Source organism: Amblyomma maculatum, chromosome 4 (genome assembly GCF_055883805.1).
Source record: "Amblyomma maculatum isolate TAMU_Amacu chromosome 4, ASM5588380v1, whole genome shotgun sequence".
Taxonomy (NCBI): Eukaryota; Metazoa; Arthropoda; class Arachnida; order Ixodida; family Ixodidae; genus Amblyomma; species Amblyomma maculatum.
The window spans coordinates 181,725,019-181,751,858 of NC_139347.1; the positions used below are offsets into that span (position 1 = coordinate 181,725,019).

The window sequence follows — 26,840 nt, forward strand, 5'->3', positions numbered from 1 at the left end:
GGCATGGTCTTACTGATTGGTTTCCGATCGAGAAAGGAGTGAGGCAAGGCTGCATACTGTCGCCCTGCCTATTTAACCTATATGCAGAGTGCATCATGAGGAAGGCCAGTCTGGACAGTCTTCAGCTGGAGTGAAGATTGCTGGAAAACGTATCAACAACCTTAGATATGCGGATGATACCACTTTAATGGCAGAAAGTCAAGTGGAACTCAAGAGACTTCTGATCCGCGTACAAGAAGAGAGTGAGAAATTTGGGCTTAAACTGAACATTAAAAAGACAAAGATCATGGCGTCTTGCCCTATCAAGTCCTGGAGCATCAATGGACAAGAAGTGGAAGCTGTGACAGATTTTCTGTTTTTGGGCTCCAAGATTACCTCGCAAGGAGACTGCAGCCATGAAATTAGGAGACGCCTGCTTCTGGGAAAGAGAGCAATGGTTAGCCTCGACCGCCTAGTAAAGAGCAGAGACATTAGTCTGCCAACCAAGATCCGTATAACTCGTGCTATGGTCTTTCCAGTTGTGATGTATGGATGCGAGAGTTGGACTGTGAAAAAGGCTGACCGCCGAAGAATTGACGCGTTTGAATTGTGGTGCTGGCGAAGACTCTTGAGAGTTCCTTGGACTGCCAGAAGATCAAATCAGTCGATATTGTCGACCATAAACTCTGACTGCTAATTGGAGGGTCAAATTTTAAAGTTAAAGGTCAGCTACTTTGGTCATCTGATGAGAAGAGAGGAGTCGCTGGAGAAAGATTTGATGTTGGGAAAGTTGAGGGTCGCCGGAGAAGGGGTAGGCAGCGAACGCATTGGTTAGATGGCATCCTCGAGGCACTGCAGATGAAGTTATGTGATGTTAGGAAGATAGTGAGAGACCGGAAAGCGTGGCGTGACATGGTCCATAGGGTCACGAAGAGTCGGACACGACTGAACGACTAAACTGACTGACTGAAGCCATAGAACAGGAATACAGGTGGACATGCAAATGCACACTGTCACTACTTCACTTTTAGTGGACACCGGCTTGGCGGTCTTAATTTTGTCTGCAACTAAATAAGATAAGCGGAAGTTTTCGCCTCCGTTGCAACCATCTACAGCCACCCTCTTAGATTTTTCACACTATCGCATTGTTTTTCGGGAATGTTTAGTCGCTTCCATTGTATTCCGCGACCGCCTGGCAAATGTGCTCTTCCATGAAGTTTCTCTAGGAAAGAACATTCTTGGGTTAGACGTCATCGTCGCTCTGTGACTCAAATCGACGGCAGCTGCTTAAACTACATGAAACCTTCCTATGTGCCTCAGGGCATTCGCAGCGAATAGCTCGGCAACTTTGCACACTTGTTAGATGGGAAGCTCGGGCTGGATAAGAATTTCATTCACAAGGTGCGAGTTCGTAATGGCACAGCAGCAGTTGTTGCGAAGTTGCGATGATTACCATTTGCAGTAAGAGACCAACTGTACGAGGAACTAAACCGTCTTGTACGTGAGGATATCATTGAAAAAATTGACAACTCTAAGTGGGCATCGCCGCTTGTCAGTGTGTGGAAAAAGGACGGGTGAATACGCTTATGTGTTGATTTACTTGAGCCCAACAAGGCAATTTGTTACAAAAAAGTTTCCGCTGCCACACACAGAGGAGCTCCTGAATAAGCTGCACGGTGCAAAATATTTTCCGAGATTGGATTTAGCTTCAGCGTACCACCAAGTTCCGTGAGCGCAGAAAGCCGAGATTTACCAGTGTTTATTACGGACTAAGGATTGTACCGATTTCGACGTGTTTGGTTCTAACTTGCTTCGACCAGCAGCGTTTATAAAAATTATGACTACGATTTTGCAATCGTGCAGAAATACCTTCTGCTAAGTAGATAACGTTATCGTTTTGGAAGCTCACTTGACATGCATAACGCAAACTTTAGACAAGCTTTGCATCGCATCGGTGATAACTGGCTGAAGTTAAATGAAAAGTGCATTTTCATTGTGAGCGAACCTCCATTCCACGGTCATCTCGTAAGCGATAATGGCGTGCGACCACTGCAGAGCATCATTGATGCCATTCAGAACGCACCTGCGCCGACGGACAAGGCAACGTTACCTTCCTTCCTTGGAATGACGGGCTATTACGCGAAGTTCATTCCGCGATACGCCGAGGGGGTCGACCATCTTCGCGAGTTGCTGCGAAAAGATTCCGAGTTCCAGTGGGATTCGAAGTGCCAAACTTGCGCTTAACATCAGCGTTTGTCCAGTTCCTTTGACCGTGTACAACTAAGCAGAGCAGCATTTGTGAGAAGATGTTCGAACTTGCTCAGTCCCAAGCACTTCCTTGCTTTGATGGTACGTCGTTTTTTGTCTTACAGATGCTTGCAGCTGTTTGATCCTGCCCTTGAGGCCACCGTTACAACTGATGCGTCCGTAATCGGCCTCAGAGCAGTACTGCAGCAACGGCGGGGTTACGAAGTAGTTTCTGTTGCTTTAGTTTCCAGGGAATTGACAGAAGCGGAAAAGAAGTATTCGACTGGCGAGCTGGAAGCCTTGAAATGAGTATGGGTCTGCAAACATTGGCGTGTGTATCTGTGGGGACGTTCGTTTATTTTGCGCAAAGATCATCAGGCTCTCGTAACTCTACTGTCAACAAAAGGTGTGGGTCGCAGACCCTTCAGAATTGCAACCTGGCATGCCCGGCTGCTCGATTATAACTACACAATAGAGTTTCAGAAGGGCAGTGAAAACGTTGTGGCGGATGCGCTGTCACGAATGCCCCAATATGCACTCCTGGGGCACATGGAGCCGAAAGTGTCTGATAACGAATTATGCATTGCTCCGTCGTGCATAAGCCATGAAGAGTTCTTTGCTGAAACTTCGCAGGATCGAATACTGCAGGGCGTCATGCAGTGGACTACCTCTTCATGGCCTCCAAGTAAGAATCTGCCATCAGGTGCACACCCCTTTCATCGCATCCGAGACGAGCTGTCTGTCGCTGGAGGGATTTTCTTCGTTGCGAGCAGTTTGTTGTGCCCGCTGGCGCCGCACGTTTTCAGTTCGGCGCAACCCAGAACTCCCTGCGGCCACCTCAGACGAAAACGCGGCGGTCTACAACATAAAGCAGCGCATTTGAAGTATCATCAGCGAGGACAGAACCATCGGCAATTTTGGGGCAATCAACGCGAGAGCGAAGGCAACCTACGCTGTTCGCAGACTATAGAGTGTGATTTTGACAATGTGACAAGGGCGCCACGGGTGGCCCCTGTATGTGTATATATTGCAGCGACAGATCTGTTAAAAGGGGCTTTTTCTTCGTTCGGCTATTGGCGTTATTTGTGCCAGCTGGTTGCATGTTCCGCTGTGCGTGCGCCACCCAGCGGTACAACAGATGATCCCATCCTCGTCGCCATCTGTTTATTGCCGGATGGCACGCGCACAACGGAACATGCAACCAGCTGAGCAGACACGACGCCAGTAGCCAGACGAAGAAAAAGCCCCCTTTAATAGATTAGTCGCGGCAATATATACAGATACAGGGGCCACCTGTGACGCCCTCCAGGACAAGTTAACACAACTATAACATTGTTATAACAGGCAGAGGCGTATTATTCTTCATTACTTTTGGGCAGCCTCACCATATTATATATGTTGTTATCACAGACCGCGAAACAGTATTTAATGCACAGCTAGTGCAGGAAATAATGCGGCTTAGTTGCACAGATCATCGGATGACTACCGCCTACCGCCCCTAGACAAACGGACTTACGGAACGCTTGAACAAAACTCTAACAGATATGGTATCCATGTGCGTAGATAGCGACCACAATACTAGCATACTATTCTGCCTTACATCACCTTTGCATATAACAGCACAGTGCAAGAAACTACCCTCTGTACGCCTTTACGCCTGCTCTATGAGCGGAAAGTGACTACAAAGTTAGATGCGATGCTTCTCCCAGATGTTACATCCACCTCTGTCTCCGACGACGAATAATTCGCCCAGCTTGCGGAAAACTCTACCTACTGGCTAAGCTTCGCATTCGTCGCAACAAACTCGTGATGCCGAGCGATACAACATCCGTCACCGGGCTGTCGAATATACTCGCGGTGATCAAGTCTGGGTATGGACCCCCAACCAACAGAGCGGTCACTCCGAAAAACTATTGGGTAGATAGATGTTTTGGCCTCTATAGGGTCCTTCGCCGTGTTAGTGACGTGGATTATGAAATCCTTCCTAAGGGATTATTCGCTCATCGTGTCGTGCTCCTCAGACTGACATTGTGCATATCAACCGATAGAAACCGTACCACTCGCGTTAAGTGCAGTATTTTTGCGTGCCGTTATTTTCCTGCCTTGACATTGCCTGCTCGTCCTTCACCTGTTATTATTTTCCTTGTCTCCTTAACGATAGGGACGATTCATCTTTTGACAAGGGGGGTAATACCCCGTGTATTCTAGAGTGGTGGGGCCCCTCGTGGGAATATGCAGAGACCGATGTGCGCTGGTGATCGTGGGCTGCCTAACAGGCTGTTGCTGTTCTTCTGTTCCGTGACGATATAATCCACAGGGCGGTTTTACTCTTTAGCCGCACCAGACACTTGTATCGTGAACTGTGTGTGTTATAAGGGCTACAAGATGTAAAAAGTGTAAGATCATCAGTTATCGCATTATCATATTTAGGGTTATCAATTCTGATTATTCCTTTTGGAGAAGGTGCGGTCTTTGATATTTTCTTTGTAGCAGCTTGCTTGTGTAGAAGCGGCTCGCGACCAATTTACCACTTCCGTTTTTCTTCCCCATCTTTCGAAGGCTCTCACCCTGTCTTCAGCCTCTGTTCCAAAGACAAATATTTTGATGCGACGCAGCCGATGTTTTCTCTGTATGTTTGCCGACGTTGCTGAAAATAATGAAACCAACACATGTTAGAAACTACTGTCGTGACCGGCATAGCAGTTCAAAGCACAGCGCTTTCAGCACATCGCCTATGAAGGGCTCTATGGTCTGTGCATGGAAAATGCAAATATCAGCTGGGCATGGGTCGCAACTGCCGGTATAAAATGAACATATGAATGAAAAAAGGGGTTGGAAAGGGCAATAAATGATTTCATTACACAAGACAACTTTTCTGTATTAACTGAACATGTCTATGAGCAGTCGTATAGACATCTAATTTATTATGAAATTTTGATAGTTGATAAAATGAATTCTGATGGTACCATTGTAGCACAATGTTATAAGGGCGCTTAAGGGTTTCATGTCCTCAAATGTTGGGAAAGGTGTAGCAAATATTTTGCTAAGTGCTAAACGTCTTTAGTTGATTTGGTTTTGGGGCGAAAGGAAGGCGAAGCATCTGTGTCAATTTTTCTGTGGACACTTGCATTTACAAAGAATGGCGCGCAATCCGAAGTAATTATGTCAATGTTTAAATTGCTACCGTATACTTGTCTCCAACATGGCTACGTGATTGATATTAAATGTGAAGAAAATAGCGCGGCACCATTCTGAACGCTGTGCAAATAACATTCGCGTTATTACTTTTCGACAGGATTTCCTCAAAACTAACAGCGATGGCGGCGCTTTTTCGACCGAATGACATCGACAGGCTGTGGCACAGTAGAAACGCTCACCTACGACAGCAATGACATCACGGGTGCGACAACCTCATACGGCAAAAGTAAAGAACAGGTGTAAAAGCACTGAATTTTTTCCGCCTCATCAGGCCTAAACAGAACATAAGTAAAAATGCAGCAGTGCAGCAAAAGAGAGCTGCGCTCCTTTTGTACCTTCCCCTACCGGAACTGGCGAATGTAAGCCAAAATCTGCTATCAAACTCTTTATTAACAACTAACTGGTATCAAGTATAAGTTACCTTGAATGCGATCAGTATACATTGTTCTAATAAACTTAGGTGAGCTTAGTAACATCCGCTCAGATTTGCATTTCTAAAGATGGGAAATGTAGCTGCGATATCTGTCTCGCCCTCCATTTCAATGGAGAACTTATTAGCAAAGGAATTCTTAATTTGCCTCTGTCCGTACCGGTTCATATGTAATCATTGCTCATAACACTCTTAGTTTACAGGCGCCCATATGCACTTTGAAATCTGCACCTTACTTCACTTCATAACATATACTTAGTCCTACGAAACTTGAATTTACAATATCCACTTGCGGGTTACCTTATAGAACACCACGCATTAAATCAAGGTACAAAATGGCCTGTCTCGAAAAAAAAAAGCACCAACCCAGAAAGATGAAGTGTAATGAAGTCTAAGAGTCAGGCATTAAAAACTATGGGGCAACTTTTAAAGAACTGATTAAAATCTACCCTTCTCATCCGCCTATTCCTTTTAAATAGAACAGAGTCACATTATAAGCGTTAAGTTGCAGGCTGGTTGGTTGCTCATTTGGAATAAACAGCGCGAAGGACGGGGACAAAGATGAGAAGGACACAAACACAGCGTTGACTGTAAACTGATTTCATTTCCAGAAGTGTGCAAGAATATATACATGGCTTGAAGCCTGACAGAAAGTTCAGGAAGTAGAAAAAGAGCGGTGCAAATCTCAATGCGTCGACGTAGTGGCCAAATGCAAGCCTGGTATGTCACGACCTTCTGTTCGACGTGTCGTTTACTTTCTCAAGGAACATTCCTTATGGGCTGTGCCCGCCGACAAAGAGGGTGGGTTCACTGTTTTATCTTTTGATTTTTTTTGTTACTCCGAAGTGGGTGAACCCATTTTTTCAACGCCGCAATGATATTAACTTGTCGAAGCTCAAAGCTAAAGCAAAGAAATTATGTGACAGATTACACCTACAACGCCTGGTAAAGTCTATTGCAAATAACAGCAAAATCTGTTTATATTTATTCTTCTGCTCAAAAGCTCGCAAGCATGAATGCCATTTGCGTGTTATCTCAGAAAATGAATCCTGCAGAAATTAATAGCCCAATTTTTTCAACAGAAACTGGCCCTTTTGCGGGTAAACGATTCATTCCTGGTTAAGACGTGCGAAGATAACTTTATGAACGCCTGCCATAAGAACCGTCTCAGTGCAATGTCAATTACTATCAAGGATTTGTATTACCTTCTGCTTAAAGATAATTTGTTAAAATATGTCAAGAAATATATTGATGAACTTGGAGTGGTAGCCTTTCAATATTCCGCAGGAATAGGTTTTTAGAACTTTTACGTTTTTATCCTAATTCAACATTTGTTAAATGGAAAGACAGTTTTTACCTTCAAAAAAATGGCATATGTATTGGCTCATGCATAGCTCCAATTCTTAGAGACTTACTATTAGCTAAATATGACCGGATACTTGAAGACAGTCAAGAGGGATTTATTAAAATTTTTAGATTCGTAGACAACTTTTTACTGGTTTTAGACACCAACTCTGGATTTTACAAGCATGATATTTTAATTACACTCATCATTTTTTGTGAGTTTCTTAACCCACTAACTTCCAGAAGGTGGGGCAATTCGGTTTTTAGACTTAAAGAATTATATTTTCTGAGAAGGATTTGTGTTGGCGTATGAAGCGCGTTCCAAGTAGCCACTACTGCAGGTTCATTCGGCGCATTCTAAACTGGTAAAGAGCCGTAGTCACCTCGCTTTTTAAGAATGTGTTCAAAAAATCCTTGTAAGCACCTAACTGACTTTAGTTTCGCCCGGCAATCATCTAGATTAGCGGCCGTAGTCTACCCGATTCATATGCAGATTTCCGTTGCAGAAGGCTTTGTAAGGCTGAAACGGAGAAACGAAGATAACCAACAATCTGATAACTCGAATAAGCAGAACAAGACAGTTGTGATCACGTACATTCATAACCTGTCACATAATCTAAAAATGGTAGCACAGCGTTCTCAGGTACGAGTAGCCTTCTCCGCACCGTGTAAACTGCCAATGCATAATCGCGTCAGTCATCCCGTGACTAAGCCAACCCTTGCTTGCAAGACAAAAATTAGGAACGGATTTCTTGACTGCACTGAGGAACTAGTCTACGAGATTCTTTTGTAATGTGGCAAAGTGTATGTAGGGCAAACGGGACGGTAAAAAATGTTTGAAAAATTAGAAGCACCATAACCTGCGTCTTCACTGCCTCACATGCACTGAGGAACGTAAAATAGAAATTAAACCCCTTTTCGATAAATGCAATACTTACAGGAACACTAAAGACCGCATCACAAGGAAGAAATTGAAGCTGAAAAAATTTTGGAGCTTGGAGACCTTGCGTTAGCACTCCTTCCCCTGCGTTATCAGACAAAGAGCTGGCGTTCTTGGCAAGGCGTAAAACGAGATAATTGGCTTTGGCTTCGGCATGCGCATTGCATCTGTTTTTTCTGTCACGCTTCAAGCCACTTGTATATTCTTGCACACCTCTGGGAATAAATTTAGTTGACAGTAAGGGCTGTGTTTGTGTCCTCATCTTTGTCCTCGTCTTTCGCGCTGTTTATATAAAAATATAGGTTTTCTTGTTGTTTTTTCTTATTTCGTCATAGCTGCACACCAATAAGAAATGTTATGGCTGAAGGGTATAAAAACGATGTTCGCTCTTATATTGGCGCACGAAATATTTCCTATTTACTTTTTTTTTTTGCACGGACAGATTGCATGTAATAGATGATGAGCCACCAGTTAAACATCACTGTAACATCTGAAATGTCTATTTTTTTTTTCTTCATTGGCTGTAGTATTCCGGCTTCGCTAAAGAGGAGGTGATGCGGATAAATCATTATTTTTGAGGACGGTTCACATTTTCAGAAGGTTCAAATATCCTGGCAACAGAACTGCGCCGTAAATAAAAGTTCCTCTCACTTTCTATTGCACAAATGTCCTTGTACACAATGGTATAATATTGTCGTCTTGTTAGTGGGAATTTCTTTACGCTTAGTGCTCTTGCTGGCAATCGGGTTTATCACTTTGTGTGGGTACCAAATGCTACCTAAATGTTACAACTGTCAAGATTACAGTATAAACATAATTTGTACTCAACTAGAACAAGTTTTAAATTGTTGTTACCTAAGAAGCGCACAAATTACGGCTGTCAAATGTCGCCTTTCACTCTCCCAAATTTATTAAATGACGAATCATAGTTGATGAGCAACTGTCTGATACCTGTGCTACTTCATGTTCTCAATTTTTGAATGTTAACCGATGCTTTTTTTTTATTTCAACTAGGTTTTTATGTGTGCCACTACCAAACTGCCTCTGTTGGGTGCGTCGGCCTCGTCAAGCCTCATTACTGGCATTTTCCCGGCGCCCCCAATATCCTGATGATGTTGAATAAAAGTATTGTATTGTGTGGTATTAGCTTTGTCTGCTTTGTTTCTGACCACGCTATATTCGTTCTACGCTCTTAGTGATAATCTCATATGATTACTTATCCTTATATTGAACGTTGCAGCCAGGAGAAGAAGAGATTGTGTGCATTTACGACCAGCGAGAACTAATTGACAACGCCGCAACCCAGTAATTCCCTTTTGGTGTGCGCATTCAGCACGTATATTCATATTTACACCAATTCGCTGCGCCCCACCGTATGACGTGACAAGCACCAACTTTTTCATGCAAGGAAGCCATTATTTTCTTAAAGTAGGCTTTTTGCGGTAAACGGAAAGCTTCGAGAAACTATAATATTAATGTTTGCGGACATCGAAGAACAGGCAAATAATGAAGCACGCTAAAAATTTTAACAAAAGTACATTTTTAGGTATTGTAGTTACGTTTCTGAAAGCAATTATTTGTGTTTATAGACAGCCTTTAGCAATGGAAATATAAATTTTTATAATGTAGAAAACGTAATCACCTTCGGCGCTATGACTTCAGCAATAGAAATATATGTCCTTATAATGTAGAACACGTAATCACCTTCGGCGCTATGACTAGTCTTGTTCGCCTCGCGCCAAAATGTGCACAGAAGTTCGAGCACTGTTCTTTTAAAGCTGTTCATTTAAAAATTAGTGGCAGGTCTTCCTTATGGTACACCTAGTATATATAGCATGTAACGGCATGCAACATGACGCAACAGAGTTTACAAGGTTATAACAAGGCTTGTGCTTTCCTCACAAGTCAGTACGTAGAACTTTCAGCAAGAGCAGAATGAACTAGCAAAACTGAACGGGCGAGACAAAGCATATCCAATATTGCTTTTAACATCGTGCCTTCTAAGTTGTCGAAATGAGGTCGTGTAACATCCCTATCATTCATATGTGGCTTATCTGTCTTTGGAATAGTACACATAGAAACCCTTATCTGTGAAGCAAAAGGGCGACTTTCCTGAGTTTTCTATTCATCTCAAACGTTTAGCGCGAAAAGAGGCAACCAGAGAAATTAAGAAAGAAGTTGGCACATTCTCTCTACTAAACATATTTTACTGAAAACGTGCACTTTTATACCATGGCAAAATCAGTTAACTGGAACAAGGCAAGGGCCAAAGGAAAATTCAATTAAAGGAAAACTGTACCTGACCGTAAACAAGAAAACAGTTACAGATGTGATGTGGCAACGGAGTCATGTACTTTGTTACAGAAATTAAATACTGATTCACACGACCTAAACCTTCCCGCTCAACTCAGAAGATAAACACAGGATTGCGGCATAAATCTAGTTTTCCGTCTCGCGTTCATAGCGCTCTCCAGATTATCCATGGCTCGCTGTAATCAGCTGAAATACATATCGACCAGCTTCTGATTCTAGAAACAATTGGCAGTAGCTTAGCTCTGCTATGTCTGGATATACGTAGTGTACAGCGTAAACGCCCGCGGTGGTGGGCTCTGAAATGATTCAGTCTTCCGGGCCTCTCTCGGCCGCTCTAGGAAAGCGGCTTGTCGTGACGGTACATTGCGCGCCCTTTGTCGAACACAACAAGCATTTCATTGAACCCATCAAATTTCTCCGGTTTTCTATACTTCGTTTATAGGAAAGGAATGGCGCAGTATCTGTTAATCGCGGAATCCCTCTATTATCCTCACGGTTGACAAGGGGAATTACGAAGAGCGTTTCATGATCCGGAGCGTGGCGCAGTGGTAAAGCGCTTGGCTGGGGATCCAAGGGATGGTGGTTCCATTCCCCGGTGGAAGAGAAAGTTTATTAGCATAAATTCAATCGTGATTGGGCATAAGACTTCCGGTAGGTTGCTTCGAATTTGGCCGCTCTCGCGCATGCGCATAATGAGCGGCTCAAGAGAAACTTAGCTGTGGTCCCCGTAGTGATGTTTTACGCTACAAATTATTTGTTGCAGCTTAGGTACAATTGTGAAGAGCCCTGGTTCTTTGAAGTGACTGCTACCTGCCGCGAATACCTTTTAAACAGCAAAAAAAGCGGGAAGAGGGGCTTTACTTTTGGTAATAAAGGTATCAAATATTGCACGGCCTGCACCGCCTAGTATAGTCTGAAAAGGCATGCTGTTCATATGTGCGCTACGTCTTCCTCTGCTCGTGCCTTAGCTGGTGGCTGGCTTGTGTTCTGTGTCTCCCAGGTTAAGATCCGAGAAACAAGATGTGTGATAAGCACGTAGTGAGCTATATTCCATGCCTATGAACAGTCGCTGCTGACGACAGGTGAAGCTCATAGTGGACACCATCCCGATGCTCAACAATGTGGTGCTCAAGGTAAAGGCAATCTAGGGTGAAAAAAAAAATTGTGCCACGTTTTCTGGCGAAATGTTCGCCATACCAGTTCGTGCCACATTTCTCGAGAAATGTGCGTATAAAACCAGTGAAGAGCCTGCTGGAAAACTCATGATTTATATTCTCCAGACAGCATTAAACAAATACGGCAACCGCAGGTATCTACCACTTTGCGGCAAGGTTTGTTGATCGTACTTTGGTCATTTTCAAGATTTTTTATTTCATTACAATGGGAAGCCAAGAGGACAAGGCCGAGGCACCTTCCTGTCTCTCTGCTCATTTCGAATGTGCTGTGTTAGTGACCATAAGCGTTTTGGTTTCCGCAAATTCGGCTGCAGCGTTTTATCCCGAAATTATCATTGATGATCTCGCCGAAATCTCATTCACGGAAGTTTGCGCTTGAATCAAATGCGTATCATTTAGAGCATAGTAAAATTGTTCCATTCCAAACGTGCTATTGCTGCTCACCTGCGATTGCCATTTCTACACAGAATACGAGCAGGGACATGGCGGCGGTGGTGAGGAACAGCAAGAATACAGACTGGACCTCGAACAGGGAGAGAGCGTTGTAGGTATCCTCGTGACTTCCCGACAGGCACGACTGCCAGTCGCCCAGCTCCGCTTCGATCCAGGCCTGGATTATGCCACTCTCTCCAAGCCAGCTCACCCTGCGACACAATTAGCAGCAGACGTTTGAGCCTATATCATTTTTCTCAAATTTTCTTTCGCTGCACTCAGCATGTTCCTAAACTGGGTTTGTTTTCGGGTATAGCCAGATAATTTATAATAATCGTGTATTCCTTTTCGTACCCTGGTATCGCCATAGGCTAGTATCGAAAGATATTTGTCAGAGAGGGACAGATCGGAAGAGGTCGTTGAGCACTTGGTAGAGTTAGTTTGAGTCTCTCCTTTTGCAAAGTATGGTGTTACAAAATTCACACGACTTCCTCCACTTTCGATAGTGAACTCGCCTTAAGACAAAGCAATAGAGAGTGCTATTTTAACCAGCTTCTGTACTCCATCATGCTAGGAAGATGGCTGTGGCGATAGTTGTCTTCATCCCCGCATTTGAATTTGCCTCATTATGTTTAAAGTTGTCTGTATTCGGTTTCTCTTTGTATGTGGTTGGCTACAAGCTTTTTATATCTGCGGGGAATATACTATCTGCATTCCTTGATGGTTTTGCTATTATTGGCGATCGTGTATATGAACCTAACACCTCAGACGCGGGACTAAGATGGAATGAGGCAAGGGAATCATATAGCACAATTCCAGCCTCAACCCGGCTCTGATTTGCTGAATGTTGGTGCTAAACGCTGCACTAATAGCATGGATAATGTTTTCCGGTTGAGAGGGAACGTTTTCGGCTCTTAAATCTTTGCCACGTTACGTCATTGCAATTCTAAACTACAAGTGCGACAGCATTTCCACCGCAGTCTGATCGATCAAACCTTTTGTCTATGAGACGCAGGAGGCCAAGGTCGATTCCTTTTCTCATGGCCATGGCCAGCTTGGTAGGGTAGGAACTCTCCTCGCCGAAGTAGTAGCTACCGGCAGCTAGCCGCCGGCGGCAGGTACGTGACATGTGATACTGCTGCGAGGTGTGGTCGCTCATGATCACCGCCGTCCCTTCGAGCACCTGGCGCAGGTTCTCCTCTTCGTACAGCGTGTTCATGTCGCGGAGGCCGTCCCGCGCCACAGTCATAGCCCATACGATGCGGTAAACTTCGACACCGTATGCGTTCTGAAAATGCATTGAACCACTCTCAGTAGGCTCCATGCAGTAGCAAGCCAGCAAGGAGAACAATGAACAAGGCCAGCGCACCGTATTCGCTAAGTTTTACGAAGCTTCAAAATTTCCCTCAAAAGCAGCATCCGACAAGGGTTTCCAACACTATTTTGACCATCATACGGTCTTCGGAGCGAACGGTTTCTTGTTACCACGAGAAGCGCTGAATAGCACAGACGGTAAAGCAAGGCTCATCATCATCATCATCGTTAGCCTGATTATTCCCACTGCAGGGTGAAGGCCTCTCCCATATTTCTCCAGTTAATCCGGTTCTGTGCTAGCTGCATCCACTTGAACACAGCGAACTTCCTAACCTCATCCGCCCACCTAACATTCCGCCGCCGCCTACTACGCTTTCCTTCCCTTGTAATCAAGTTTGTTACCCAAAGCGACCATCGGTTATCCTCTCTTCGCACTACATGTCCTGCACATGCACATTTCTTCTTCTTAATGTCCACTGGAATATCAGCAACTTGAGTTATTTCTCTGACCCGATCTATACTTTTCCTATCTCTTAACGTTACCCCTACCATATTTCGTTCTATAGCCATCTGAGTGCCCTCAACTTAAGAGAACCCTCTTGGTTAGCCTCCACGTTTCAGCCCATGCTCCCACGTTTCAGTCAAGCAAAGCTCATGTTTCCCCAAAAGTCTCAAACGAAGAGTACGCAGTTTTGGGCTGAAAATGTTAGAAGACATTTTTTCACGGCGCCTTTTGGAGCAGCTGATATTAAAGCCTCCTTTCTTTAGTCAAACACGAACGGTGTGTGCTTGGAGGAAACCGTTGTTATGAAATTCTAGTAGCTGATGCTCATATTTGACATTCCACCACCAGACAAATGCAGGCAATATTGGCCGCGATTTACCTTATTACATTAGGGTCGCTAACCTTACCCCGCAAAATTTAGTCACCGGTGCGTGTAATTTTATAGAAAATCACGAGCACTTCCAGGCATTCATCGCAAGTTTTCTGGACAACATTTTATGAGTTATCAGGGGTGTTATTTTTAAAACTTCCAAGAGCACTGCTGAATCTACACTGCAGAGAGCATTGCTGCTGCACACGAAGCAACACGTTCGCTCTCATTATCAACATAACTAATTATACCGTCCTTATCATTGGTGATGCCATCTTTTGTCATTATCGCTAATTGAAGCGTCAGTGTTATCGCTACTATTATCTTCATTGTAGACAAAGAGAATTACGATGTGTATTTGGTGATCACGGGCGTGGGGCAGTTGGTTAAAGCGCTCGGCTGTGGATCTAAGAGATGGAGGCTCGATTCCCAGGGAAGACAATATTAATTAATTTATTTATTTTTAACTATTATACTTGCGGTAGCTAAGGAGAATTAGTATGCGCGTTTCATGATCTCGGGCAGCATGACAGATCGCCGCGCAGAGCCACCACGCTTATCAAAGTAGGGAACAGTGTGCTATGATGCTGGGGTATATGCTATGCAGGATCGACTTCCTGTCTGGTTACGTTTAATCGAGTGATGTTTATGTCTCCTGGAATTTTGATGTGTGGGCCAAGTGAGAGTTTGATGCTGGTGTGACTGTGTATGACATGTTGCGGGATGGTACCTTGTTAAATCTGCTTGAGTTACTTCCATGCAATAAAGAAAAAAATATCGGGGTTGGCATAGTTGGTTAAAGGACTCGGCTGGGCATACGAGGGGTGGAGTTTCGATTCAAGGTGGAGACCAGGTATTTATTTTTCTGATGACGTTAGCTTCGGTTTCGGGTGATGACATCATCTGACTGACTGCTCTAATGGGACCGAACGAACGAGTGAACACCGACCGTATGAGCCATTATAAGCTTTTCGTCTTAACACATCAAATTTCTTTACCCAGTTACGATTTCTTTAGTTAAAAGGTCTCGAAGGTGACCTGATCTGGGAAAAATGACTTCCTCGGATATACGCTGACAATCGTATCGTCTTTCTGGTAGTTCTAGGTCTGCTTACGTTCTAAAGTAGTGTGTTTAATTCACTAACAATGTCCCCTTCACAGCAGCTTTTGCTACTCTTTTGTGATAAATCATTATCTGGGATCAGTTCATTTAACTAACTTTAGTCTAAAAAAATTAATGGTGCCGTTGACTGCCAGTATATATCGGTAGCGGGCGGCTAGCGTTGAAAATAAACAAATCACAACAAGGACCTAAATAAACTGTTTTAAGAAGATTTCAGGCTGCGGTACTAAGACGATTCTGTGGCCTAAATTACTGCTATATAAGCACGTAGAAGGGCACTGTATTGCTCTTTTGTAGTAGCAGCCCTTGGATACCCCGTGCACCACATGGTACATTCCATGACTTAGGTAACAGCACGGATGACCTTGCTGTGCTGAAAAAACTGCAATTTCAAAGACTAACTGCGTAAATGTCTGGCCTGACATAGACAGCAACCGAGGCTATCTGCAGTTTATCTGGCCGCTTGGTGAAAAATTGTAGACATAAAGAGGAAACAAAAGAAAAAAAAATTGGAGATAGTTTTACTGCGCCCAATAATTTATAACATGCGAAACTTTCCATATCTCCATAGTGATTTGATATGTACAAATTTTTCAACCTTACTTTGATGGTGGTGATCTAAATATTTTGACTGAGCCAAGTATGTTGTAAACGTAGGTTAATTAAATGTTTTAATTGCGAAACATGGGTGTAGATCAACTTCATTAGTGAAACTGTCCCTCACGCTGAACGCACCATAAGAGGGAACAGTGTTAGGGGTGTGATTGAATTCTTTTTGCACCGGTGCAATTTTATGAATACGATGGCATCAAATCCAGAGCGTGAGCGAGTGGCTGTATGTGATAACGGCCAGATTCCGTACTCTCTTTACATGGGATATATTATTCTTGAGTTCGGACTCGATCTAAACTGTATACAAAATAGCAACACTTTCGGTGTCTACAACTCACATCAACCAAAAAGGCTACATTGAGGCACTGATGCGCCGATACAACCAGTAGCAGAGATCCTATCAAACGGGTGCATTTGGGGGTTAAAGCATCCTTTCTTGTGGGTGTGAGTTACAGGCACGGAAAAACTTTTATGGGTGCTGTTTCTTTAACTTTATAGTCCGTAGTGTTTTTCCTCAGAGCTCTACAGACGCTTCACAAAAGATTCATGGTTAGGTCGGCCATGTTCAGTTGTACTTTCGATCTAAGCAATTTTCTGGACATTTCAATACCGGCCAGTGCGAAACATGCGTGCTCCATTGGTGGTCTTTGAACCATAACTGATCGCACGTGGAAGGAGCAAGTGCCCAACTTGCTACTCTCTGGTTCAACCACGGGCACTGCCCACTACACCAGCTGACACTGTCAGAACAGGTGAAGCCAAGCACACCTCACCTCGCGCTCTTTTTGCCTTCGCAGTATCCTTCTCGTTCAGGTCACTCCGGCCTCGTCCGGTTGCTTCGGCCTCGCCGTGATTGCTTTGCTATGCAGGCTGCTAACGAGAGGCGTCGGCAACAAGCTCAGGCTAGGAAGCGACAACGTGCACAAGAGACAGTGGAATAACGTCGTGCTAACCGTCGTGCACATGGTGAAGTTCGGCGACTGCGTTCTAGCTCTCCGAGTGCTCCTTCCACCTCGTCGGCTACTACTGAAGATATGATTGCTCAGGAACGCCGCAACGCCACCAAACGAAGACAGCACGCTGAACAATCGCCGGAAGAACAGTCGTAATCATTGTGTGTCATGTGTTACTATATAGCCAAAATATCGAACCACACAAGCTACGCCACAAGCAAATAGACAAGCGTAGCCATGCCGCCATTGCTAACGCAATTTACTAGGCTTAACTAGAGCTAAGCCACTGCCAATTTTTTTCCTCGACCTATATTGGAAGCCTGAATTTGTCAAATAGTTCTTCGATATGTGTTTAGCTGGCTTCAGCATAGTGCTTCGTGTGCTTCAGTAGTGGGAGAGTGAATATCGAAACCAGTTTTAAAGCAACATGCTTTTGATGTACAAGTTGTTCATCTGATACCCGAGATAACAACATCTTCACATGCCAAGTGGAGTGCATAGTCAAGATTCTGTCCTTTATTTATGTTGGAACGTACAACACCATTTCAGCGGCTACAAGCACCGCAGAGACAGCAACTATGCAAATAAGAACAATATCTATCGGGTAAACGCACTCCAGGTATCACTCGACGGCAGTGAGGTGCGCACGGCTCTCCTCTGACCTTGAATAACTGACTATTGCATTATACCATACTGCTCAAGCTTTCCAGAATATACACAGGAATGTATTATCAGAGCAAACGCAGCTGGCGCATTCGCACTGTAATACTGCCCTTTTGAAAAACCTATATATATATATATATATATATATATATATATATATATATATATATATATATATATATATATATATATATATATATATAAGACCTATTCATATCTGGTTATTGGACATGGGAGTTGTGGGAGTGGTAGGAGTCGCAGGAGTCGCATGTTATGTGCGTTGTAGAATGTGGTCATCGCCCCTCGTTGTAGGGAAAATGCGGATGCAGGCTAGAAAGACGTTCAGGTAAATAAAAAATGTACGTAAACACAATTTGAAAAAAAGCAACTTTCCGCGCCAAATCTCGAACCATGATCTCACGGGATGACTCCGCATGCCAGCCCAGCACGCTAACCACTATACCATGGTGACTTTTTTTTTCTTTTTCTTTTTTTTCTGACATGGTATTTATAATACGTGGTTATGTACGGAAAGGATTATGTACACAGACTATTTACAATGCACTCAGCCATTTCTGAGATGCACAACAGAAAAGATAAGCACCGTGTCACCAGTGGAAACCAATCAGGTTGAAAGTCATTTTCATCATAGGTGTCCTTCAGTTGCAGCGTCATTCTGCTAAAATAGAGTCTAGGTGGAACAACAGGCTCAGCGTTGTGATCCGACATGAGTGTCTTTCACAAGCTATGAAGCCCAATAAGGAAAAATATGTCATATGGTTCGTAATCAGATTGTGTAACAGCAAGATACCACACACTGTACGAGTTTAGGACAAAGTCTTTCTTTAGAGTTCTTTGCAGCACATACCAAAAAAGAATTGCGTCTTTGCAATTAATGAAACAGTGCTCACTTTTTTTCAGGCACATTACACAGACAGCAGTTACAGAAAATAAAAATATTTTTCCTGTGGAGCCATGTGCCTACAGGAAGAGTTTCGTTGGGTAATATAATAAAAAGTGTTTTCGAGCAAGGAGAAATTTGTATCTTGCCCACACCCTTTAGCACATCATGACCCTTAAGGCCAAAGTATAAAGAACGAGACAGTGGTGGCGGGACAAGCATTGCTATCAATTTCGTGTATAGACTCTTGCGCGAAACAGAATATAAGTACTCATTCCAGAACCGTACTGTCAAAAACCGCATCGAAGCATAAACTTCCTGCATAAATCCTACTAACTGTGGTCGATCAGTAAAAGCTGAAGAAACCACTAAGTCGGAAAGCAGATTCATGAAACTAACTTGTAGGAATTCTCTAATAATCGGATGTGAACAATCACGAAAAAAAGAAGAAACGGGCAACTAACTGCCTTACATACAGATGCACTACGCTGAGCCCCCCTGCACAAACAGGTCTGAATAGGTTATGACGTCGAATCGGTTCAAACTTGGATGACCCAATAAACGTCATAAATATTCGCTGAAAACGCTGGATGTAATGCCTAGCACAGTGGAGGACCTGTAGCACATAACAAAGTTTTCTCGCCAAAAACGTGTCGCAGGCCTGAGCCCGACCGAATACTGAAAGCCGATAGGGGACAATTGTATTAGCATAACGCTGGACGACTGGAACGCGCTCTTTCCAGTAATTTGCACTTGACTTAAATTCATTCAGTGGAACGCCTAGATATTTAGCGGGCACACATGACCATTCAACTCCTGCATATAGGGGTGGTGTGGAGCCCCACGAACCAAACCAAAGGCTGGAACTCTTAGAGTGATTCATCTGAGCACCAGAAACAATGCCAAATTGTTCTATGCTGGATATAACGTTTTTTATGCTTGGTTTGTCTGTGTAGAAAAACACAAGATCATCCGCATATGCAAGCACTTTAACCTCATTTCCAAGGAGAGGGAAGCTATGGATACTTCTGTTATGTAAACCACTCTGACAGAGTGGCTCCAAGTGAAGAGCAAAAAGCAGCGGAGACATCGGACAGCCTTGTTTCACAAAAGAGTTGATTGGTACGGGGCTTGATAGGCGGCCATTTGCAATTAGGTGAGTCGAACAATTTCTATAGCAAAGTTCCACCCCCTTCAGTGGTTATATTCATCGTTTTCTATTGCTACTTTGCTGTTCCGCACTTCGCATCTTTTTCTCAAGTCCGGTCGTTCTTCGACGATTGCCGTGTAAACGCGCTGACCCTTTTTCTTTCCTATTATCTATCATTCAATATCATCTATTACTCAAACGTATCAGTTTTTTGCACGTATATACACATACGAATATGCGAATATGTTACGTACTGGCTATTTGTTTCGCCGTGTTAGAGCGCATTTTTCTTTCTACTACAGAGATATTTCGTACGGATCCGCTTGTCATAATATGACCTTTTAACTTCACATGCTGCCAGCGGAGCAGCGGCGGCAGTATTTTACTTCCCATCACTCCTTTTGAATATGCAAACCCTTAAATAAGCACCGCTGTTGATATGCAGCTGTCAATGAATGGTTCGGTGGGCGGCGACGTGTGTTTTGAGTCATGCTCGAGCATACTTATGTTCATGTGGAAAGGTGAATTTATTCCCTACACTTCCGTATTGCAGACTCGTCATCAGTTACAGATATGAACGTGCGCCATAAGGTCAGAAGACCTGCAGCGATTGTTGATTGTAATTACAGCATGCGCTCACAGGAGCGCATGCAGAGATCGAAATGCAAAATTAACTTTCCTGTTCATTTCATTCAAATTTGAAAAGGCTTTCTTGTTTTTAATTCTTGATTCAATTAAGCTGGGACACCTAATACGTATATCAAACTTTGTCTTTTCAACCTTGCATAAACAAATCGTGATTAAGGAGCCCATCCAACTCCTGTATCATGGTACACAGGACCTAATCACAACTCCGATAACTCCTAATATATATCCTGCATGTGATATACAGGAGTTAAAGGAGTCTGCAAAGGAGAAACAGGACCTATATGCATATCCTGAGTGTCCTCCTACAAGTCCTAAATGCTTCTTTATGGGTCCCTTATGCCCCATTTCGGCACCTGAATACTCCCATATTATTTCATACAAGACCTATTGAAACCGAAAATAGGGTCTTGCAGAATAAGTATGCGGAAGATAGCCGTAACCAAGGCTATTTCGCATAGTGATCGATTTCACGTTTTTTTTCTCTCCTTTCTTCGAGTTTCTAGAAAGCTGGCCTGTTAGCTGTGGCTTAAATGTTTTTAGTCACCCTATATAAAGGCAGCCACTTTTGTAGAAGTATCGTGCGAGCGCGACTACTCGGCGCTACTGCACCTGGATACAAATTGAAATGAAAATGTTTATTTGCTATCAGATACAGGTGGGAAATTTGGGGGAAAAGCGCTCCTCGGACCATTTGGCGGGTCTATACTCCCTCATTTCGGCAAAACCAGCATCACATTAAAATCATACATTTTATATATAAATATATGTACTCAGATTTTGTAATACACAAATACAGAACTCAATTGCCTGATACGCACATATTCTTTTAGCGTTAGCAGAAGAAATGTAAAATAGTATAGGAAAGGCCACTGATAGACCTTATAAAATAGAAAGCTTACGCATCAGCTGGAGGTCATCGTAGGATGTGAAGAAGAGATCAAAACGTGCCGAAATATAAAGTGTAGGTGTTGATATTGTGCACATAAGGCACTGCTTCCCAGAATTTGACCATGCCTTCGGTGCTGACAAATCGTCGAAATGTCTTTTACTGCAGGGCGAGAGCACACCAACAATTCCTCCTGATGCCGTCGGCGTTGTTTACTATAGGCCGTTCTGATTACAGCGACGTTATAGACAGGTGTTTATAAACAGATGTAAACAGGTACGGCCTTTATTTAATCGGCTGCATATAGTGCGGCTGATATTGTGTGCTGTTGATATATTCGATAAATAACGCAGCGCGAGAGAGAACCCAGCTGCGATGATGTTGAATCTGAGGACGGCGCGAAAGGAACAAGGACAAAGGAGGAACACAAAAACACCAGGACAGGCGCCAACTTTCAACTGAGGTTTATTCGCGCAAACCCTTGCATTTTTATAAAGCACCCAAGCCGTATCGCGAAGGCCTATAACATAGTCATCCACATGCAGTGTTCATATAACAGACGCTACTGGTCTCAGGTCGTCCTGAGAATCAACATCAGCTATGAACAAGCTAGCCCAGACCAAAGTACTTCTCCAGCGGCGATCTTTGCTTAGAAGCAGGTATTATAGAGGACCCTGAATATCGGCATGCTGAGATAAAAGAAACGCCTTCGAAACGCTACCCGCTAATGCAATCTAGGCCGAGCAACGTGCTTAGATATTTACTCGTTCGCCTCAGTCAAAACCAAAAAAGCGACCTGCCGTTAAAAGAACGTGAAGAAAAATGCGCTCAAAGGCTTTCTTTGTGACGGTCGCTACAAACGAAGCTGAAAACCAAAGCAGACAACGTTGGCTCGATAAGCGTGATCAACGTACGTGCTCGATTCCTCACTCGATTTCCGCTCTGCTTCATCTCGGTTCCGCTTCTCGCGCTCCATTCATGAGATACTTTTCAAAAGGGGGCAAAATCACCTCCGTATACCTTCCCGACATCTCTGAAAATTGCGTGCAGCCTAGGGATATTCATTTCCGTTCCTCTTGATGCTATTTCAGTTCAAATCTTAAAACCACAAAGGTAAAATTCGCGACGGCCCACCACTGCGGCAAAGTGCGTATATTCGATTGCATTTGAGTGTTAATGGCGAAACAATATTTTTGATTATGTGTTTAAAGTTAGCTTAGCCCTGACGGTTACTCCCGCACACATACTGTTCAAGTGCTCATGTTTTTCACGGTAGTATAGCGGAGTAAAGGATGGGAGTGGTGTGATTTTGGGGTAAAACTTCTCAAAGCGGCTTAGGCTTTGAGAAGTGCCGCAGTGGAGAATTCAGAAGACGTGAGGTTCATTAACGTGCGTTGACATCGCAGAGCGCACAAGCCTCTGGCTTTTTGCCCCCATCCAAAAGTGTCCGCGGCGGTAAAGATTTGATCCCACATCCTTGCACACAGTAGTACAACGCCCTGGCCATTGAACCATCGCGGCGGGGGATCAAAAGAGCCTAGGGTTTTAAATAGCTTGATTAGGAATGACCTAGCCTTATGTCTCTCTGCATTTTGCGCCATAATGACATGATTGGCCGTGTTTAAAGGGAAATTGGAATCACTCACGTAATGCGGACGTTAAGTGTGATTATATCCATCAACTATAACATTTCAAACAGTTAATTTCAGTATGCTTGCTACCGCTAATAAAATGAAACACTCTGAGCCTACATCACAGTGCGAATTTCTTGCAACCGAAAACACAAGTTCGGAGCGTTTTTTAATCTTTTAGTTTCTGACCATGTTCAGCGGTGCTCTTACCTTCAAAAGATCCTCGTATGCGCCTCCTTTCCAAACGAAGGGCCTGAGATCTGGATGGCACGACACGTCCCTCACGCTGTCGATTCGCTTGGGCTGCGGTATGAGCATCATGGTGGCTTTCATGTGTCCGGTGAAAGCGTTCATCAGTACTACCACCGTCAGCCACCAGACGGCGAGGACCAGTCGGCCAGCTAAGCTGCGGGGCGTGCGTGTCGACGCTGCGCAAAAGGGAACGTCCTTTTCCGGGCTTGTTTCTAAAGCTTGTCTTCTAACACTCACGCGGCCAAGGAGGAAGAGGCTAAAATGAACCTTAGACTACGTACTCGACCAAGAAGTGAGTTAGGAGAAAGAAAACTTAAGGAAATTAACAAGAGCAAACATTAACGGTCCAATCCGGCTACGCCTTGATTGCTTGAATAAATTCAGCTGCTCATGTTGTGTTGCCATAAAGAAAGGCGATCGCGTTCTGCCTAACAGCTTTCTCGGCGCTCGGCAGCAGTACTCGTGGACGGTTCCGCCCATGTCGACGCCATTATATGAAGTGACCGCGCTTTAGCAACACACTTTTAACAGTTCACGATTAAAGAGTCAGAAACGGAAATGGTCGCCAAGCAGAAGTGCCTCGTTAGCAGAATACAGAACACATCATTTGGGGTCACTGCTGCATAGAAAGAATCGCGTAACATTTCGCAACTTCATTCCATGTCCCTTGATCCAAAGTTTGAAGGAAGAAATTCATTGTACCTTACCTTTTCTTCCTTTCCTGAGTTATGTCATGAAAAGGTTTTTTTCCTCTTAGTATTGTCTACTAGATTATTGTAGATTTGTGTTCGTTTTTTATTCCTTTGTGGCCGCAGCTCTTGTTTCTTTACTTAATTCATCCTGCTATACGCTGGAGGGTCAGGAGACAACTGTGACGAAGCCGATAGCGGCAAACAAAGAGACTGGCATTGAGCTGAATGAAATTTTAATTGGACATTTTCGCGCCCGTAAATAAACTAAACAATTCAGCGGCAGCATATCATAAATGGCGCTCTACGGTTGTCGATTTAATAATGGCCGTTACACTCGCCAGCGCTGAACTTAAAATCTGCGAAGATGCATCTAGACAAAGAGGTGAAAGATGACCAGGGAAACTTGGAAGATTGAGGAAACGGCGGCTAGTGCCTAGAATCCTTCTAGATACATCTCGGTGCATCTTGTGCGACAAAAAAAAAATCAAGCCGAGTCTCGTGACAGCGAGTATGAAGAAAGATTACAAAATCTTTGCATACGCTACACTCATGAGGGTACATGCTGACGGCTGCTTACAAAAAAAGATTTGAATGGTTCACCTCAGTATATTTTAGCACCACTCCACTTCAGTAAGATAAAAAAAAAATGTAAACTGATCTTAAAAGCAACCAAGAGTTTCCGCTATTCCTTAGTGCCTGTCAGCTCGTAGTTATTATTATTTGGTGCAAAGCCAAACTTACACTCCATGAACATAGCAGAGACGTAAAGCCACCAGTTGCTTTCGATGATGCGTCGCACCGTCGACCAATTAGCAGGTCTCGACCAATTGGCAGAATCGAGAACGGTGTCGACCAGCGCGTTGGTCATCACACAGACGACGAGGAAAAACAGGAGTCCAATCCATACCTGTGCGAAAACATTTAGCGGTGATTCTTTTAAAAGTCACACGAAGACATACACCTTTTCTACTCCGCTTATGTAGAATGGAAGAGCGCGATACAGACAATTTTGGCTAAATTTATTTGACTCTTCTCTGTTGCGGCAACACGATGACTGGGTGGAATATAACAGCGTCCGCTTTCGAAATTGGGTGGTGGCTATTGCCACCGAGGTCGAATAATTTCGTTCCGTTTTTTTTTTTTTAATGTGGCTATCAATCTATCTACTATTTTGTCACTTTTTATAGTAAATTTTTATTACTACGAACTGATGCTAATTTTTTTGTTTTTCAGCCACCAATCTTCCAGTAGGTTTTCACTAACCTTCCCTTCGATTCAGTCACCAGACCGCTGGTATCATGGCATCAGACTATAACGAAATGCAATCTACCAGCAATATTTTAGAGTGCCTCGCTGCAGCACCGCCGTCTAGGGCGGAGACAACCTCGCTGACGCCGCCATATTGAAGAACATGAGATCCGGTGTGCTAGCATGCTTAACAGTACCGTTCTTGATTTCGGCGCTTCAAAGCACTCTGGCTTAAATTGTCTTTTTCATCAATATAGCATTGCAAGAATTTTCACTCTTAATAGCCATTTTAACATCCAATTCTCGCGCACGTAATTGTACGACATACTTTTACGGCCTCAAGTTGCCGAGCTTGTGCGGCTGTGTAATTGAAAAATCTTTATTATAAACAGATCCCTTCGCCGGCATGTTCTTCTGCCCTATGCGGCTTGAAAGAAGTCGTGTTATTGTTTTTCAATTGGCTTTTTGTTTTTGTTTTTAATCCTTCGTTTTGTTGACGACCGCGCGTCAGCCGCTGGCGTCCTATAGTTCAATTCGCTTTCGTTGCGCGGGCTGTTTCTCTTTGTTGTACTCGCAGAAACTGATGTCGGTCTGCTTTCTAATCTATCGGAATGAAAAGGCGAGTTGCTCGGCCGTATATTGCTTACAAGGAGCAATTAAATGTTTACAGGCAGACGCTGGTATATACTAAGGATGCGTGAACTACAGTATACGAACGTTGCCACAGAACCTTTTTTGTTTTCTCGGCGCCCGCGAAAATGACTTCTCTAGTTGTTGATAGCATACATGATTTGCAAGTTTTTCACTCGTTTTGTTTTTCTCATGAGCACCCATTCGCCAGAAGTCCGTGAATTTGCTCGCATGCAGAGTTCGCTTGCACCATGGACATGTCCACCGGTTGCTCGACTTTGATTCCTCCGTTATATTTTATTCAAGGCGATCTCCACTTATTATTAAACTATGCATGTGAACCTACACAAAATGTTAATTTGAGGTCGTCATAAACTATACGTGTTGTTTTCTGTAAAGTTTAAATTCGAAATAAGAGTAACCGACTTTAAAAAAATTATTTATTGCAAAAAAAAAGCAACCGTAAGAGGTTTAGTTCAAAAAATTCATCATTTTGGCTGTGCCTGAATTACATTTTCTGCCGACAGGATTGGGTGCTGAACAGTCAAGCTGTTGTGAAAATAAATGCTCGACACCTAAAGGTTGAGCTTTATTGCTGCAACAGACATGTATGTAACGAAGCTTATCAACCTCACCCTTAGTAGACAGTAAAGGCAACAAAACCGAATACGATGCGAATTTGAAAAAGCGTAGCTTGTTGATCCGGTCGATGCATGTTATGTAAAAATAAACAACAGAAACGACGCGTTCATAACGAAATGAAGTACACCGGATGACGCTGAAAACAGCACTAAATATTATTTTTCAATACGTTTTTTTTTTTTATTTTCCAGTGCCACCCCTGTACTCTTATGAATGCGTCGTTTCCGGTAGATTTTTTTTTTCACCTAAAATTGCATATTATTTTTGTAATGCTTACCATAGTCGAACATGGAAAAGCATGCAAACTTCAATAGAAATTAACGAGCAAGAAGAACGTATATATTGTGTATGTACACTTGTTTGTAGCCCTTGTAGAAAAGATAAGAAAAGAACACGTGAAAAAGAAACAAACCACGAATTATGTGACAAACATAGCGCAAAACTTTTGATTTGCGCAGTGTGAAGTACCATTCGCAACAAAGATTAAAAAAAAAAAGATGTCAACCACGAAATAGCGGGCAAGAAATACTAGTAAAGCTGATGCGTAGAGTGTGGCATAACA

At 43.4% G+C, this 26,840-nt stretch overlaps 1 protein-coding gene across 1 annotated transcript in view; it reads right to left on the reverse strand.

Moving 5' to 3' along the window:
- Positions 1 to 4,417: 4,417 nt before the first annotated feature.
- LOC146193779 (glutamate receptor-like) overlaps positions 4,418 to 26,840 on the reverse strand; it is a 40,037-nt gene continuing 17,614 nt past the window's right edge. Inside the window, exons 4-8 of the mRNA XM_084602821.1 lie at positions 24,500 to 24,665; positions 23,025 to 23,242; positions 13,054 to 13,346; positions 12,071 to 12,270; positions 4,418 to 4,873 (exon numbers count right to left, since the gene is read on the reverse strand). Of these exons, the coding sequence (XP_084458947.1) occupies positions 4,662 to 4,873; positions 12,071 to 12,270; positions 13,054 to 13,346; positions 23,025 to 23,242; positions 24,500 to 24,665 (1,089 nt within the window). The 3' untranslated portion in view covers positions 4,418 to 4,661. The remainder of the gene's footprint in view (positions 4,874 to 12,070; positions 12,271 to 13,053; positions 13,347 to 23,024; positions 23,243 to 24,499; positions 24,666 to 26,840) is intronic.